Below are 19609 nucleotides of genomic sequence, written 5' to 3'. Positions count from 1 at the left end.
AATGCTTTTTACATTAATTAATTACGGTGATTATTCAAACAAATGCGACAAAAAGTATTTTTATTTTATTTATTTTAGTATTTTCATGTTGTTTACACATAATACGATTATCTTATTGTTCTTATATTATGCAAATTAATTAAACGTTATTTTCTAACAATTAGTAGTAACAGTATACGGCTTAGTTTTAAACGTTACCGATTTCATTCACCGTTTTATAGAAATTTGTGGTTGCAGAAATGCCACTAAAAGGTTGGAGGACCTTTGAGGGCAGCGACCACAAAAACTTTAGCGAATGGAATATGCTTGCTTGGCTCAGTTTACATAGGTTTTCATTGATTTTCAATTAAAATGTCTGGATACCGTCCAAGTTTTCTTTTTGCGTAAATATATCACTTTATACTGTTTTTCTTTTTCTTTCCTTATCAACAAATGAGATTTCGTGTAATTTGTACTTAACGTTCTTATCAAGTGGAAATAATTTCTGTTGTATATGTTTCTTTGTTTTATGTTAGAAATATTTGCAATGACGTTTTTCATTTTGGCAAAATGCTTTTTTTAAAAAGTCAACAATAATATTCATACATTGCAATTTATCATAATCTTTCAATATAAAATATTAAATTATAGAAAATCGATAAAAGGTTACTCTGTTTATATATAGTTAAAAATTTTAATTGTCAACAAATGAATAATACTAATTTTTATTTTAAAAAGCTGTATGATTTTTTAAGTAAATGAAGCTTTTCGGACAAAAAATGAAATTCAATAATTCTTCATTCACTAAAGTCTATATTTGCAGATAAAGTTGAATAGGCACAGTTCATTAGTAATTATTCATTTATAAAGCAATAAAACCTTGACTGGTAATATATACTGTACCAGTAAAAGTTTTATGGATACATTAAATTATAATATAACTAAGTATAGAAATTGTAGATTGAAATTTATATTTCACTTTTATCCTAATAATAACAGGGTCATGAAAAAGTATTTGTACTATTTCGAAGATATAATTACGTTTTCCAAACTAAAAAATATATAATTTATGTTTATAAATAATTAGATTAGTTTTAAGCAAAATTCTAATTTTTTTCGTTCTTTCTCTAGCAAGACCCAACTTACCAACCATACTCTATGGTGGAAGGGAATACAGAAATGGTTCTAGTGTGGGACCATTTATCGAAGGGACCATTGTTACGTTTCACTGTACAACAATCGGTGGGAAACCGATACCCGAAGTGTCATGGTGGAAAAAAGAAGAGAATTTACCTGAAGAAAGTACTTTGTCAGAGAATGAAATGGGTATAAACAATGTTACGTCGAGAGTCAAGTTCCAGCTGATGAGAGAAGATTTAGGTGCAGTGCTTGAATGCAGAGTTGAAAATGACGCTACTGAAACTCCATTAGTTGCGTGGATTCGACTAGATCTTGATGGTAAGGTAAATTGGACAGATTGATGTCACGCAAAGAGAGGTTTTTTTTTTCTTTGAACCATTAGTAAACATAAGATAAATGATGATCAATTATGTGTCATTTCAGCATGTATTAGAACACAATGCTACTACTAGCAACTATTTTAAATCGCCTTTTGCTGTCCGTGTCAAACTTAATGATAAATGGAAGAGATTAAAAAAGAAGAGGTTTACCTTTCTTAAATATACAGGGGATTAGAAAATTTATAGTTTACCCTGAAAGTAGATTCGGGGGAGGTGAACCTTCTGTCGCTATTCTAAGAAAATGATTGTTCTAAGAGTAGTTACCAACTAGCTGTTAAGTGTGTACAATACAAGAGACGCCTAAGTTGATTAAATTTTCTTTGAATAACTTTAAAGTACTCTGGTAACGTTTTACAGTTTTCTACGAAAATAAGAAATTAAAAAGATTTTAATGTAACAAGACAGCAGCTTTTAGTCAGAATTTAGAAACTTTAATGCTATTAGATAATTTCTAACTTCCTTTATATAATAGAAAGAACAATAAATGTCATTTTATGGTTAATTATAAAGACGTATTTATATAATAACTTACTAAATATACGCATTAACTAATTATTATATTTAATTTAACTATATATAACAATTTAAATATAATAATTACATTTAAAAATAATGTAATTTATTTAGATTTTCGAGAGTAAATTAACAAAGGCGTTTATGTACATTTTTAAAAGTTTGAAAAATTGAATTTAAATAGTTTTTAGAAATACATATTTATTTAAATTATTCTCAATATGTAGTTCTGATGATATAATTCTGACAAGTGTTTAAACTCTTGCAACGCCATTAATGTTTAACTGCCACTCTGAAATCTTCAATATGCTAATAATATCCTTATCCTTAATATTATCAAGGCAAACGATCATTACAAGCATCAAGCAAAGTGTTAAGGAGGCATTAGTACAATATGTTAAATCTTAATATCCTAACTTTCATCAAAAATATTCAGTAATAAGATGCAACATCTGCGAGTAGAAAAATAAAGACAGAAATATCTACAAAATACATTTTATTTTTGACATTTTTACTGTCAATATTATTTTCTCAAATTATTCTTTCTTTCAGATTGTTTAGATGAAGTATTACTAAGTTAATTTCCAAAATGTCAAAATAATGCCAAAACTTTCTATTAATGGATGAAAAATTTTCTTGTTTATTTATCTATCGATAAAAGTAGAAAAATTGTCTCGTCATTTATTTTCTTGAAAATAGAATTAAAAAATAAAAATTAGAATGTTTTGTTTTACAAAATGGAAATCATTTCTCTAACATCTCTCTATGCTTGATTTACGTTATTGGTTTATCGATATATTTATATATATATTTAACAAATCTATCTCTTGGTTGTAAGAAGTGATATCTTGGTGCTTTTCACTTATATGAATTCTGTTAGTGTGGCAGTTAGACAGGTAGATAAGTACAAGAAACTAAATCTGATATGGGGATGAAAATCGAATTTTTAAATCTTTTCATCGATTTTATTCTTATCTTTAATTTTTAAGATTATTATTATTGCTGTTATTCTTACAACTGTTAGAAAAATACGTCAAAAATAAAATCAATTATTTAAATAATAAGCTCTAGTTTGATTTAAAAATTTGCTAATATATTATTTTAATTAATTTATATATATATATTTATTATAGAAAAATTATATGTAGAAATTATTTAAAGTAATTTAATTCTAAAATATTAAGTATTAATAATAATACCTGACGGATAAATGTTCGTTAAAAATAATTTTTAGTTAATATATAAATTTTTAAAATGAATTAAAAAAAATTATTATCGATAATTTAGAGAAAACTCTTGCGAGAAATTAAACTCAATAGAATAAATTTTATATAATTATCGGATAAAACATTAATAAGAATATGGTGGAAATGTGTGCATTGGGATAATTAAAAAGTGTGATAAGGAAAAATGTAATTTTAATATTCATAGTAGATTAATAAATGTAGTTATTAATGCGTGTAATATCATGATTTTAAGTGCTGTTAAGTCACTGTGTTAACCAATTTTTGATAAGATTATACTAATGAGAAAATTAACTTATACTTAATACTGTCGGTTGAAATGATGTAAAGTGATAGCGTTGAGTATTAAAATCTTAACTTATAATAAAGAATTTTTACTTAATTTTACAGTTAAACCGTTCGCTTTGGAACTAGAAGAGCAGCCAGTACCGGTTATTGAAGGGGAACACGCAGAATTAATTTGTATCGTTGATGGAGCCAAACCTCCAGCTTCTGTGAAGTGGTATAATGGTAGCGAAATAGTAGCAATGAGTTCCAGCATTCAAGAGGAGGGTTTAGATGATGGTACATTCCGCACGATAAGTCGCTTAATATTACCTCTCTCAAGATATGATCATCTAAAAACAATAATCTGTAAGGCGAGTAATCCCGTGATGAGTGCATCTGGAGATCAGCCTCTAGAAGATACTGTCAGGTTACAAGTTCTATGTAAGTATTCCAATTTATATAATTGTATATTGACTTATTAAAAGGTGTATTTATTATTATTTAATAATAAACTAATTAACCACAATTTTAACATTTAACTTTAAAATTATGTAAAAATATTTTTATTAAGTTTATATAATTTTAAAAATAAATTATTAAATCCAAAATTTGCTTTAAAATGTCGAAATCTGTTATTGGTTTGGAGCCAAAAATTTCAATATGACATTATTATATTTAAATGTTTTTGGCCCTTAACCAATATAAGAAATCATAAAATTTTTGAATAAATTGTTTATATTTTTGAAATTCTAAATTACTTTTTATGATAAGATAATTCACTTATCAAAATAATTCTAGATATATTAATATACTGTAATATAGATTAATTACATAAATTATATCATGCAGATGCCTTAAAAATATGAATATTTTTGTATTTTCTATAAAATTAAGCTATAGAATGAAAAAATTAAATGCTTATTTCCTACCTAAATTGGATTTTTTTTTAAATTCATTTATATATAAGTGTATAGAGTATTGAAATGAATTCATTCGGTTAGTTTTATAGTAATTAAAAGAACTTACGCATATAAAAAACAATTTAATTGTTAAACAGCAGAATAAAAACAATCATTAAAAATCTATTTTAAAGTAGGTTTATTATCGTACAAAATCGTTAAAACGAAAAGTACCCATAAAACTTAGAGATTATTTATAACCAAGACATATTCTTAATAAATATTAAAATTTACTTTAAACAGTTTATGAACTTATAATTGGAAGATTTTTGTTTAATTTTACTAATTTACTAGACAATTCAATATCTTTCAAAATTAATATTGCTATAACGAATGTAAACAAAATCCTAAATTTATATTTTATTCTTAATTAATACTAGAGGATGAAATGCTTAATTTGATCGATTAAGAATAATTTTCGATATAAATTTACTTGAGAACTCTAAACAAATATTATTATTTACTCAAGGAAAAATTCTTGATTGCATCATCATAGCAATTTTTGGAATTTGTTAACGATTTCCAACAGACTTTATGGAGTCTGGCAGCTTCAACTCATTATTTCTAAGTTACTAGTTTTAATTTTAAAACATAATCAAAATTTGTAAATGATGGCAAAGATTTTATTATATAATAATTCTACAAAATAAATATCGCAAATGAAATTACCATTTTTCCTATAAAAATCTCATTTATATATATCTATAACCTATGTAATCGTGTAATTATTATTGGATAAATTTTGTCACCTAGCCAGATATAAAAACAGAAAATAACACAGTACACATAAAAAGAAAATTGTGTGTCGTTCACTTGACAAATCTATCTAAAACAATTAAACTTCCTATCTCAAGGTGCTTTAGCCAATCCTTTGAAAGTCGTTGGTATTACAAATCTTAGTATTTATCTTTATCTTATTTAGCGTAAAAGTTTAACAGATTAATTCATAAGCATAGACATTAAGAAGATAGGAATTACCCTTACTTAGTTTCTCTTTTCTGGTAACAATTTCCTTATCCCTTGTATTCGAAGCTAGTCTTAAAAGCTGAATTAGAAATCTTCTTCCAAATTGGGATCAGCAAGGAAGTAGTTCTCTGCCAGCTGAGCTTGTTTCTATGTAGCATTAAGATTATTTTACGAAATTAACCACATAATAATCATTTCTAATTTGATTATTTATTATAAAGCAGAAAGTTTGACAACTAAATTATAATTTAAGAAAAAATTGTGTAAATTGAAAGACGTATTAGAATATTTTTAATAGCAGTACAATTTAATATTATTTTATAGAAAAAAATGTAAATAAAATATACAAAAAATAAAAGTTTAGTACATTAATATATAATTATTTTAAACAGAAATTAAACATTTCTTATTATCAATTTATATCACAAATTAAAATATTTTTTGTTAATCTTGTGTATAACCTTTATTTTTTATGTACTTTATAAAGATTAGACAAACTTTTGAAACAAACGATTTACATGCAAATGAAGGTGTTAGTTGCAAAAATTGATTTTCTAAAAAAGTGTTGACATATATCAACAATCCGAAAACAATATGCTCTTGTTTTTTTTCTTATTTATTTTCTAAAACTTCTATTTAATCTTAATATTTCTTTTGTCTATAATAATAACGTTACACTATAGTATAAACAGTGTGAATGAGTGCAGATAATACAGAAGGAATATTTGTTTGGTTTGAAGCAGCAGTTTGAAACATTTATTAGAAAATTCCAAAAGAAGAAAAAAAGTTGTCAAATATGTAAAATATGCATAGCAATGAAAGGAAAATTTGTTTACATTGATGAAAGAATGGCGTATGATAAAAAAATGAACTGAAAGAATGTTGTTACACATGATTAAATTCCAGTTATTGCATGAACGTTATGTATTTGCTCGAAGAAAAAAAAATTAAATCATATGGAATTTAAACAACTTATCGAAGTTATTTAAGTGTTACATGATTTACTAATTTAGTTTTTAAAAATACTTTTGAGAATTGTCCGTATATATTATTTCGATTTTGAATTCAATAAATTATACATTGTCAAATTTAATGTATAAAGACAATCTGTCATGATTTTTCATCGGTATTTATTAGTTAATATCATAATATAAAAACCGATAATTTGAACGTTGTTTGCTAATGATAAATTACTATTTTGTTTAAGTTGATTGCATTACCTTTATCTACCCTTGTACAGGAATTATAGAACTTTAAAGTACTTGAAGATTTTTTCATAGATCTGGCTTGATTAAGTACTTAAAAATAAATCTAAATTTTTTAAACATAAATTATAAATCCTTAAATTTATAATTAGAATATTTATTAAGTATTTATTGACACTTNCCAATCGTATTTTCAACCACAATAGAAACTAAGGTGGATCTATTGAATGCGACGAAACGACTTGGATGGGGGCAAATTTGGCAGATTACTCTCTACCCCATCTGAATGCCAGATTTGAAATGTTGTGTAAAGATAAGACTTAGTTTTTCTTTTACTCGAAGCCTGTGGATTGTCGATAATATCCAAGACGACTAACATCCCGACTTTCTATGTTGTCTCTTCAAAAATACATTTTCCTGAAGAAGTCGCTGATTTTTATATTTTTATATCACATCTCCCAACTCTTTATAATTTAAATATGTTTTTCCTACTTAATTCGAAATCAAAAGTCAATTTAAAACCCATATAGAAATCACATTGGGATAAAAATTTTTAAATATACACTTTCCTAATGAATCTAAACGTTGAAGTCGTCTCTAAAGATAACGTACACGTTTAAAAAAATCTCGAAAATTAATTTAAATAAATATTTTTATTCTTCGAGTAACATTAAATTTAAAAAAGAAAAGATTTAGTTTTTAAATTTTCACAAAAATTCACTTTACGAAGGTTATTTGTGTAAAAACTTAAATTTTCTTTATTTTTATTTTAAATTAAAATTTGCAATTTATCTTTTATATTTAACATTAACATTACGTAGATTGTTAAAAATTTCATTAAACTGTATAAAGAATTTTTAAATGATTATTATCCGAGTCATAAAATAGCATTTTTATCATAAAAAAAGTTGAAATTTTAGTGCTAAAATTTAAGCATAATTTTTAAGAATATATTTTTCTAGAGAATTTGCAAAATTTTACACGCAACTTTAAAATATTTATAAAGTTAAAAACAATTTTTTTTAATATATATTTTATCGTTTTGAAAAGCAAAATTTGAAAGTAACTCCTTAGTCATTTCATAGTTTTCAACAGTAAGTATCCAAAGTAACCAAATTTAATCGTTTTCTAGAAAATAAAATTGAGAAATACGTAGCTAAGAAACTTGAGATGTACTGTTTCGCCATCAAATTTATTACATCGACTTTGGGGAATTTCTGTTCCCAGTAGATGTCAAGTCAGTGAAAATAGCATGATACCAAGTAGGTTGAGCCGTTTAAATAAAAATCATAGAACCAGTTAAATTGTTTGAATTTTTTTTTTTTTACGATAACAAAATAAAATCTAATCGATAATTAGCAAATATATATATATTTAATTTACGACAAATTTATGCTATGTAAAAGATTTATCTTTCATTTGCATTTATAAAATTAACTATAATTAATTTACATATTGTGATTTATATTTATGTTAGATTTTAATGTCTAAATATACTGTTACAAGTTAGTATATGTTATTCACAATTTTCGCAACTTATCTCTCCATTTGTTAACTCTTCAGATTATATTTTAAAGCTGGTTTCCAATTTCGTATATTGTGCACTGAATTAAATTTACAGAAAGCATTGAACTACGTTTTGCATAGCATCGCTTACCCTTTACAATTGTTTTCTTTCATAGTCAACAAAAGTACACAAAAAAAATCAATGATAAAAATAAAAATACTTATTTTCTACTTTAATATTTTTACTGTAATTATTTTGACTTAAATATTAAATGAGAAAAACTTTATTAAGGAAAAACATTATTTTTTTTATCTTAACTTTCGCGTGTTTACTTGTTATAAAATAATCTTAATTACTCACAGATTTAATTTATAAATAAAAGAATATGTAATCTGATTACTTTTATTGTTAATTAAAATAAATTTTAACGTTTATTTTAATGCTTTTTACATTAATTAATTACGGTGATTATTCAAACAAATGCGACAAAAAGTATTTTTATTTTATTTATTTTAGTATTTTCATGTTGTTTACACATAATACGATTATCTTATTGTTCTTATATTATGCAAATTAATTAAACGTTATTTTCTAACAATTAGTAGTAACAGTATACGGCTTAGTTTTAAACGTTACCGATTTCATTCACCGTTTTATAGAAATTTGTGGTTGCAGAAATGCCACTAAAAGGTTGGAGGACCTTTGAGGGCAGCGACCACAAAAACTTTAGCGAATGGAATATGCTTGCTTGGCTCAGTTTACATAGGTTTTCATTGATTTTCAATTAAAATGTCTGGATACCGTCCAAGTTTTCTTTTTGCGTAAATATATCACTTTATACTGTTTTTCTTTTTCTTTCCTTATCAACAAATGAGATTTCGTGTAATTTGTACTTAACGTTCTTATCAAGTGGAAATAATTTCTGTTGTATATGTTTCTTTGTTTTATGTTAGAAATATTTGCAATGACGTTTTTCATTTTGGCAAAATGCTTTTTTTAAAAAGTCAACAATAATATTCATACATTGCAATTTATCATAATCTTTCAATATAAAATATTAAATTATATATTATTTTAAGATGTTTATATCAAAGTAAACTGACGTTAATTTTTTTATTATAAATACTTCTGACACTTTTTGTATCTACTTAATACCTAACATTTTTATTGCAGATTCTCCTTCAGTTATAGTCGGGCCATCTGCGAGATTAACAGTGAATGAAACGGGATCAGCTATTATTAATTGCACCTTTGATGCCAATCCTCCTAATGCAACCGAAGTAATTTGGTACAGAAACAATACTGAAATAAATATAAATACTACTAGTCGTTATAAATTCAATAATTTCGGTATACCGTCATTAATCATAAATTTCATATCAAGAAATGATGCTGGAATGTATAGCTGCGCTGTAAATAATAGTATAGGAAGAAATAAGGCTTTAGAGCCAATGTACATGAATGTAATATGTAAGTAAATTTTATATCATTTTTTATATTTAAAAAACTTTAATGATTTTTTTATAAAGTTAAGCTTGTATTTATTTATTAATTAGACGAAAAATTACGTAGAGAGCTCATTTATTTTGTTGATTTCTTCTTATTATTGATACTTAGCAAATAATAATTTATATTACTAATTGCTGAATATAATCTTAAAGTAATATTTTTTTAATATTTATTCTCATGTTTAATAAATTTATGTATATTAATATATATCAATTAGATCTACTTATCAATTCATATAAATGAATTGATAAAGTAGATCTAAAATAATATTTTTTATATGTTTAGCTTCAATTTAAAAATGATTGGATCGAATCTCTTAAAAGTTGAATGTTATTGGATAAAAATGTTATATAAATGATGCTTGTTTTATCGTAATTTATATCATAGATAATGAGCTAAAAGATCTATTAAATCACATGCTGCAATGTTCTTATAATACATCCGAATAAAAATATAATTTGATATATTTTTGGATTGAATAAATGTATTTTTCATCCAGATTTTCAGTAAATAAAACTAATTCTGATTATAAAATTATTTTTTCAATTATATATTTATATTCTTCATAAAAATTAATAACTGTATTCACAGGCAAATGGAGTGAATGAATTTATGTTAACTGGCATTGACAACATAATCAAATATGGAATAATGCTACCAATTTACTAATGGTGTGATTATTTATTGAAACACAATTGAAATAATTGTCACCTGANATAATAATTTATATTACTAATTGCTGAATATAATCTTAAAGTAATATTTTTTTAATATTTATTCTCATGTTTAATAAATTTATGTATATTAATATATATCAATTAGATCTACTTATCAATTCATATAAATGAATTGATAAAGTAGATCTAAAATAATATTTTTTATATGTTTAGCTTCAATTTAAAAATGATTGGATCGAATCTCTTAAAAATTGAATGTTATTGGATAAAAATGTTATATAAATGATGCTTGTTTTATCGTAATTTATATCATAGATAATGAGCTAAAAGATCTATTAAATCACATGCTGCAATGTTCTTATAATACATCCGAATAAAAATATAATTTGATATATTTTTGGATTGAATAAATGTATTTTTCATCCAGATTTTCAGTAAATAAAACTAATTCTGATTATAAAATTATTTTTTCAATTATATATTTATATTCTTCATAAAAATTAATAACTGTATTCACAGGCAAATGGAGTGAATGAATTTATGTTAACTGGCATTGACAACATAATCAAATATGGAATAATGCTACCAATTTACTAATGGTTTGATTATTTATTGAAACACAATTGAAATAATTGTCACCTGAAGAATAAGAAAATAAAAAAAACTTTTCGACTTTTTCAAACTTCCGAAAAGTCACAAAACTATGAAAGAAACTTCTCTCACAACAAAAACGCAATAAAAACTATTAGACGGCATAAAAGTTAACAATAAAAAAGCAATATAAGGTATAGACATCTATACAAGCGATTGATTAAAAATGAGAATATATCATGGGTTTATGGCCATGTTTAGAACAAAAAAATTTTCTCGCTTGTCAACATCTTTGATTTAAAATTATAAAAAAAAATTAACATTTATTAATTGTAAAAAAAATTTAAATCAATTACGTTTAAAATCGTCGCTAGCTAATTTTAATTTATATTCGTGCGTAATAAAAATTAAAATTAAATTTGCTAAATATTTTGGTTTTAAATTTTTTAATTGACTATAATTAATTTAATTATAACAAACCATTACTATCGAATCGTAATATGTGTTTTTTATGTACAAAAATAAAATTATATAAAATTAATATTAAAAAATGTATTTGAAATTGTTAAAAATCACAAAAAGGTAAATACGGTAAATATTATGTTAAAAATTTTAGTTTTCACAAGAGGAATATTAAACAGTTATATAAAAATCAAGTAAATGACTTATTTACTATCTTTCTTGTAAGTATTCGACGCAATAACTGTAGGGAAAAATATATATATATATATATTTGAAATCTGGGTGAGGTTAAGCTTGAGGCAGTAAAAATATATTTGACTTTCAAACCTTTCGACAAAATTTTAAAATGAGCTGTTTTGTCGTCATATCTTCGAGTTGGAATGTTATTGCCTACAATCTTTTTGACCTTCGCAGAAGTTAGGTAAAATGTCTCGAACATCTGCAAAAATGTCCACACTTTAAAAAGATATCGCGCTTCTACATCAAATGGAGAATTTACATGCAACTTTTGAATATAAGTTATTTTACAAAAGTAGGTATGCCATAAAAATATTTAATAGTTTCTGCTGATCCAAGCTTAAAACTTTATAATATATGGTTGACACTTCTCCAATTATTAAACCGAGTAAAATTAAGATAACATAAATTTTGTTATATCTACTGAGATTTCAGCAGGTGATACTTACAAGTTTGGTGCAAATCTCACGAGAAAACAAATATCTTCGTTATCTTGTTTCCATTATTATATCACGAAAGTGTTTCGCAAAATTTTAAGAGATCGTATCCAATTATCGTAGCGCAGTAAATAAATATTATATAATTTAAGTTGAATAGTAGATTGACTAATTGGGCATATCTAAGTAGATTACTTGGGAGTAAACACGGGTAATTTAGTTGCAAACTGAATGACTCTCGTTCTATTGTAGATCGGCCAACTGTCAGAGCAAGAATATCTCCCACCCAAGTCCCCGAAGACAAAGTGAGCAATGTTAATATACAATGTGACATTATCGATGGAAATCCGGCGAATTTACTTCTAGTAAGATGGTACAAAGATAACAAATTAATGAACGAAGCAACATCTAAAGAAATCAGATGGTTAAATGTGACCAGAAAATTAACGGGGAACTACAGTTGCCAGGGGCAAAATGAAGCTGGTTGGGGAAATATTTCAGAACCTGTACAATTTGTCGTTAATTGTAAGTAACGAATACAACTTTATTTGTTATTTTAATTGAAATTTATTTTTCTGCTTATTTCCAGAATTTAAATGCAAATCATGCAATCGTATAGGCCTTTCAATTAATCCATCTCACTTTCATCCAATCCAATACATTTGCTCTGTCTATACAATAGAATAATATAAATGCAATAAAACAAATGCGAAAAATCCTGATTTTTGTACCGTTGTTTGTTTAATTGTTTTGAAAAGAGATTATTCTGATTAAAGTAATCCATTTTGATTAAAACTCAACTAAAAATTAATTAATAATTTTTAGAATATTTAAATACTTTTAATTCCGTTTCAAGTAGATTTACCATAGAGATTTTTCTCTTGTTTGTTTTCTTAAGTTATCTGGTTTAAACTTACCCTTCATTAAATCGGATAACAAAGGATTTACGTTGTTGTAAAAACAATAAAATCAGAATTTCTGAAATAGTTAAACCTCAGACAGAATTAAGCTCTAGTTTTTTCTATATTTACCTAAGTATATTACAACAGAAATTATAAGTTTTTTAATCAAAATTTCATGGTGTGCAGAAATTAAATTTTCAAATAATTTAATTTAATTATATTTCTAATTTTTATATTTTTCTTATATTGTACTTTTTATTAACTTTTTCAAAGAAAAAAATAAATATTTGTTATTTTAGTACTTAATTAAACTTTTGAAAGAGAAGAATAATATTATTGAAATATTACTAATTAATTAGTTGATATCATAAATAACAAAACATAGCAACAGATATGCAGTTTGGATACAATTTATTTCAATTAAAACATATTAAAATTAATTCTGTGCTTCTTCTAATAAGTTCTATTTAAAATATGTCAAATGATCACATTCCGTGGCAATAATCTCATTTTCTCACGAGTTGCAGGTATATGTACTGTACTGTACATATTGTAAAAACCAAAATTGCTAATGTAGATTATTAAATTGATAAAGTTAAGAGCAAGAGAAGGGTAGTACAATAGTCAGTCGGACTAAGTTTTCCTTATCGATTAATGCTTGTAGATCTTACAGAGCGGCTGAACGTTAATGGTTGTACACGCAAGAGAAATGGCACAGTGCATGACCTGTTAAGACATTTCCAGCCGCGTAGCTATTTCTATATCTAGTGCCTGTCCCTAGAGAAAGTGTGTCCAGCGCGAATGAAATAATGCAACTGAGTAATCACTTCAGATGCCACAGAAAATAAAGTTTTATTTCTACCGTAAAACAATCTAATGTGAAAATTATCGTGTTTTTATCCACTCTTACTCTAAGCACTTCTAGGCAGCCATATAATTTTCCTTGTAATTAAAAGTACCCTGCCTCTTAGCTGGGATAATTAGATATTAATAGGTACCAGGTTAGAAGTGGAGTAAATTAATAAAGTTTGCAATAAACCGTAAGTCTACGTTCAAGAACGATGCTGAAGAAGAAACTTACTCTAGGCTATAAAAACGAACGGATTTTTTACAATTAATGGAATAAAATCTGTAGGAAACTAGCGCCAATTAACGTGCTTGATGCACCGTAAATTATGAAATCATCGTTAGTTTACCGTTATGAAATATTAAAGATTATTTTACGTTTTAGAAAATTGAAAATGTTTTCGGTTGATATCAAATCGACATAGTTAAATAAATTGATAATTTTACGGAAAAAATAACAATTGTACTGACTTCAATCATATGCAGAATTAATTTTTTAATACTATTTTTCCTAAAAGTTTGTATACTCTTCAATGAACAATATTTTCATTGTTTATAATTAATGTTTGGATATATCAATTATTTAATTCTATTCAAATTCTCTTTAATAATGGTTGTCTAAATATCTCTATCTACATAACTTAATTCACAATTATTCATTCGTTAATATATTAAACATATTCAGAATTGTTTGATAACTTTAAAACTCATATAAAATTAAACAATGTTAGATATAAATTTTAATAACTGATGATAAGGATTTTTATAAATTTCATTTTGATTCTATTATTCATATGGAGTTCAGAAACATATCTAAACATTAATAAATGAATTTAGTTTAATCAGCTTTATACAAACAGTTTACCAAATTAATTAAATTTCACATTAGTGAACAACTTGGATTTGTCATTATAGCAAAATGAAATAAACGAATCGTTGAACAACTGGATACATTAGCGGGTCAATATAATAAATAAGGGAATCGTAACTGCAAATGACAAATGTTCGTTGACATATCTATAGACAAGAATTTCCTGTTCTGCTAAATATCATTTATGATAAATTACATCCAGAATATAAATTTATGATTTTATCTCTAGATATATTTATAGTTATATATAACCCATATGCAAATGGTTATTTTAAATTCGTTTCTTTATTTTTCTTTTATTTTAACTTTTTGCCACAGAATAAGTCTTTATCACTTCTCCACATTGCAACTCTCGTTTCTTCTTACTTAAATTATTGTAGAGAGTCATCAATAAATTTCTCTTGTATTTAATTTTATATTAAATATCAAAAATAAACTTTCAATCTTATCTTTTAAAAGAGTCTTAAATATATTTTTTATATGTTAACAGATCTTCCAGGAAAAGCAAAATTACATCATCTTGACCGGCCTGCTGTGAAAGGAAAACATACAACGTTAAGCTGTGAAGTAGATGACCTGGGAAGTCCTGAAGCTACAGCCTTCCACTGGGAATACAATGGGAAAGTTCTATTGGTCACTACAGCCAACTATACCATTGACCGTGTATCACTCAATAGTCGAGGTAACTATAGCTGTGCAGCAAAAAATACTCTCGGCATTGGACAGCAAGAATACTACATACTCCATCCAAAAGGTAAGTTCAATTGGCTTAAGAGGATACAAAAATCTACACTTGAGGCAGAGCCAGGACCATTTTATCCACTCAGATACTTGTAATGTATCAAATGCAAACGATCGAAGTTTAATCTCAGGCGTGGTCATAAGACATTTATGTCGCTATAAAAATGCAGTTAACAAACATTTTCTTGCACTACCATTCGTTTTAATTTTAAGTAATTTGAATTTCTTGAAAGTGAGAGGAGTTTTTCTGATTTACATAATTAAAGTCTTACTAATTAAGATTCACGTTCAAATTTATTTAATTTCACCTATAATTAAAATCAAATTAGTCTCGGCTGAAATTAATTCGCTGTAATCACAATACATTTTATAAGTAATATTCTGTATTGAAATGTTTTCGAAAGTAGTGGATTCTATTGCAAAGAAGTGCTGCTAGGTATTATCGATTGCACAGTTTAGCTTCCACTAATAATGGCTTTAGTATAAGAAAAGAATTGTAAATGGCATGTGCGTGGTCCACTCAGTCAAAGTAGGTCGACTAGTGAGTGATTGCGCTGTTCTCCTGTCGTTAATGTGTAATTGCACTTTCACACGCATCTATTGGTTGGCGCAAATCTCATCCGTAAGCTGACCAAACCATCATCTTACCTCATTCATTTCCTTTAGTTCAGCCGGGTGCACTATAAATCATGTGAGCCAGTTAGGATTCAATTCTTCTATCCTTACTGCAGATATCAAATCGATCCTTTTGCTGAAGGTGTTCTTTGTTAGCCTCTTAAAGTACTCTTTCCGCTACCGAGATGTCTTCATGACTTTTTTCTGTCTTTTCTCTACGTTACATAGTTGTAGATAGTAGTCGATTTTTCACGGTTCTTGAGAAATGTTATATGGGTTACTGCTTATCTAATCAGATTCACAAAACGTGTTAAGGCGTATTATATACGTTACCCACTCAAATCACTTATTACGTTATCTTTTTTTATATTTTCAATTCTACTACGTGTCATTCGGTTTACGAAATTCTAAAGAATAAAGCTTTCTATTGATATATATATCATACTTTCACAGCAAACATAAATCATTATATTATAATTAATCATAAAAGATTTGAAGAAATTTAACGTTTCTTATATATACAGTATATATAAAGGAAGGGGGAAAAAGATTTTTTGTTTCATCATTAAGAATTTTAAATTCATTAGTAAAATAATGTTTTAAAAGAATTGTCTAATTAAATTTTGATTAATTTTTCATTTTCTCTGAAATTCCAACATCCAAACATCAATAGTTAAATAATTAATTAAAGTGATTGAAAACGTCTTTGTTTGTAGTCTTTTTCTTTTTTCATTTTTTAAATCAAAACCGAATTTCATTAAAAATTATGTTGAAGATAATGTCAACATTAATATTTTAATAAAATTGCACACATGTATCATTATTAAATTTTCAAATGTTTTATTGTATTTACCTTGTACATTTCATAAAGAAAAAACTATTGTTTCAACATCATTATAGTATGAATAATCTGTTTCTTTTTAGTATTAAAACTTAATATTATAAAACTTATACGAAATTAATAATATTAAGTCTTAAAAATGATAACGTAATTTATTAGTATAATAATGTACCTTAATATAGTTTTACAATTCAAAAATATCTGAATAATATGCTGTTTACAGCTCCTCCAGTTTTCATAGAAAGGCCTCNAATCTATTTTAAAGTAGGTTTATTATCGTACAAAATCGTTAAAACGAAAAGTACCCATAAAACTTAGAGATTATTTATAACCAAGACATATTCTTAATAAATATTAAAATTTACTTTAAACAGTTTATGAACTTATAATTGGAAGATTTTTGTTTAATTTTAATATCACGCCCCCATTATTAAAAGATTATTGATGATTTTACTTAAAAGCTTTTTAAATGTATAAAATATTAAATGATTATATATCATTGTAAAGTTTCAAATTTTATTATTTTAAAAATTTATTATTCTGGATAGTAAATCATATTTCAATATGTGAACCGATGCAGAAATTTCTTCTTGAGTCGAAAATTCTCCGAGAATCATTTTTTGAAAACTGTATAGGAGTCTCTTATCAATATAATTGATTTTTCTCAGGCAAATAGTATTATATTCGTTCAGTTTCTTTAGTTTGTCTGCTTATAAACTTTTCAATACATCCAGAGTTTTAAACTATGTAATAAAGTGTAAGGTTATACCTATATATATATATGTATAGGGTATATATATATCCCTAGAGATATTGTTCGGGACACGAAAATAACAAATCTAGATCTTTCCATTGATGTACTGTACAGTACATAAGTCTTAAAAATGATAACGTAATTTATTAGTATAATAATGTACCTTAATATAGTTTTACAATTCGAAAATATCTGAATAATATGCTGTTTACAGCTCCTCCAGTTTTCATAGAAAGGCCTCCGAGTGAATATGGTGCATCTCAGAACGATTCTTCAATCAGTATATCTTGTAGAGTTGAATGTTTTCCAATGTGTAAAATAGAATGGTTAAAAAATGGTGCTAGTTTAAAAGATTCAAAGATGTACATCATCAAATCAACAGAACATCCAGAGGAAGTTGAAAAGAATACATTTCCATCAATGGTTAGTACTTTAACATGGAATTTGGCAGCTTGGCCTGGTGGAGTACTCGATAGAGAACTGGACAATGCTTATTACACTTGCACGAGTAGTGGCAATGATGTTGGACACGGAGTCAGCACAGCTACCTATTTTAGAGTTGAATGTAAGTTTACGCCCCGTTTTATGTAAATATGTTTAATGTACCTTATATAGTTTAAATATTTCTACATTTATGAATAATTTATATTAGTAAAAGCATGAATTATTCAAGTATTAAGTTATATTCTTTCGTATAAATAATTTACGGAGAATGCAAATACATAAATCTTATTTCTGACAACTTAAATGTGTTTACTATTTCTAACTTTTCACATTTATTACCGTTACAATTTCGTTAACATATTTGATAATATGTTAACGAATTTAAATACCTAATAAAAAAACTAATATAATTTATATAATATTTTCAGTTCCTCCGGAAAACATAACACTTTCAAATTATGAATTAAGTGTTGTAGAAGGACACGTATATGCAAAAGTTCATTGTTCTGCACATTCATGGCCTCCTAGCACTTATCTCTGGAAAGTCAGGGAAACGGTAATTGCAGATACAGCTACTTTGGTAATAAACTATACAATACCACGTGATAATACAGGCATCTATATTTGCATAGCGAGCAATCGTCGTGGAAATATCACTGCTGATCTAACTGTAAACGTACTTTGTAAGTAGTTTTGATTTCCTTATATTTGGTTTCATTCTTATTGATTGAAATTTCGCTTTTCTATTTTATTTTAAATAAGATAATATTGGATTGTAAATAAAAGGCAATAAGATGAAAACGTGAAAGGAAATTTAACGTTATAAGTGGAGGATACCGTTACTTACTGTTACTCTGTTATGTAATTCAAATGAGTTTTGTAAAAACAGTAGAAACGGTCAAAATAAAAACCAAAAATAAATATAAAAAATGCCATTATTAAAATTGTATTTATAAAAATCGAGTAATCCAAGACAATGTGGTAGAAGTATAATAAAAATATTCTAAGGAAGTCGACTCAAATTTTAAAGTTAAAATCTGTTTTCGAATACTTTAATTAGATTTTGTTACAAAAATAAACATATCCCGTTTAACAAAATTTTTTATTAAAAAAGATAAGCTTACTTTGAATCTATTTTATTTCATATATTTTTTTCAAATTTTAAGTACACTTTCAAAAAGTAAAGAGTGACTAACAAACTGTTTTTTTACGTATTTTTATTTCATTTCTTATTTATTCTTAATTGTTTTTCTTGGACATTTTTTAATTAAAAATTGTTTTATAAATTTATTTATTTAGCTCGAAGAAAATCTCTCATACAATAATTTTCAAATTTAAAAATTTAAAAAGAATAAAATATATAATAGCTTAATCTTATATTATTCCCATTTAAACAAAGAAAATACAACGTAAATTGCATTTTCTCTTTATTAATTAAATTTAAAAAAAATTATCATTAAACTGACAGAAATTTCAATTTTTTTTTTTTTTTGAATAACAAAATAATTTTTTATTATACTAT

The 19609-nt window shown here is 25.5% G+C and overlaps 1 protein-coding gene across 1 annotated transcript in view; it reads left to right on the top strand.

The window, feature by feature from the left end:
- Positions 1–1110: 1110 nt before the first annotated feature.
- The window catches only part of LOC111629203 (hemicentin-1-like), a gene marked incomplete at its 5' end in the record, with an annotated part of 60304 nt that continues 41805 nt past the window's right edge, over positions 1111–19609 (top strand). Inside the window, 7 exons of the mRNA XM_023373110.1 lie at positions 1111–1437; positions 3647–3964; positions 9334–9630; positions 12326–12598; positions 15183–15446; positions 17858–18208; positions 18516–18770. Coding sequence (XP_023228878.1) covers positions 1111–1437; positions 3647–3964; positions 9334–9630; positions 12326–12598; positions 15183–15446; positions 17858–18208; positions 18516–18770 — 2085 coding nt within the window. The remainder of the gene's footprint in view (positions 1438–3646; positions 3965–9333; positions 9631–12325; positions 12599–15182; positions 15447–17857; positions 18209–18515; positions 18771–19609) is intronic.

This window comes from Centruroides sculpturatus, unplaced genomic scaffold (assembly GCF_000671375.1).
Source record: "Centruroides sculpturatus isolate CEXI.00-Female unplaced genomic scaffold, Cexi_2.0 scaffold126, whole genome shotgun sequence".
In the NCBI taxonomy this organism is placed as follows: Eukaryota; Metazoa; Arthropoda; class Arachnida; order Scorpiones; family Buthidae; genus Centruroides; species Centruroides sculpturatus.
The sequence above is the reverse complement of the archived record's forward strand: the minus strand, read 5'-3'. Positions and strand labels throughout refer to the sequence as shown.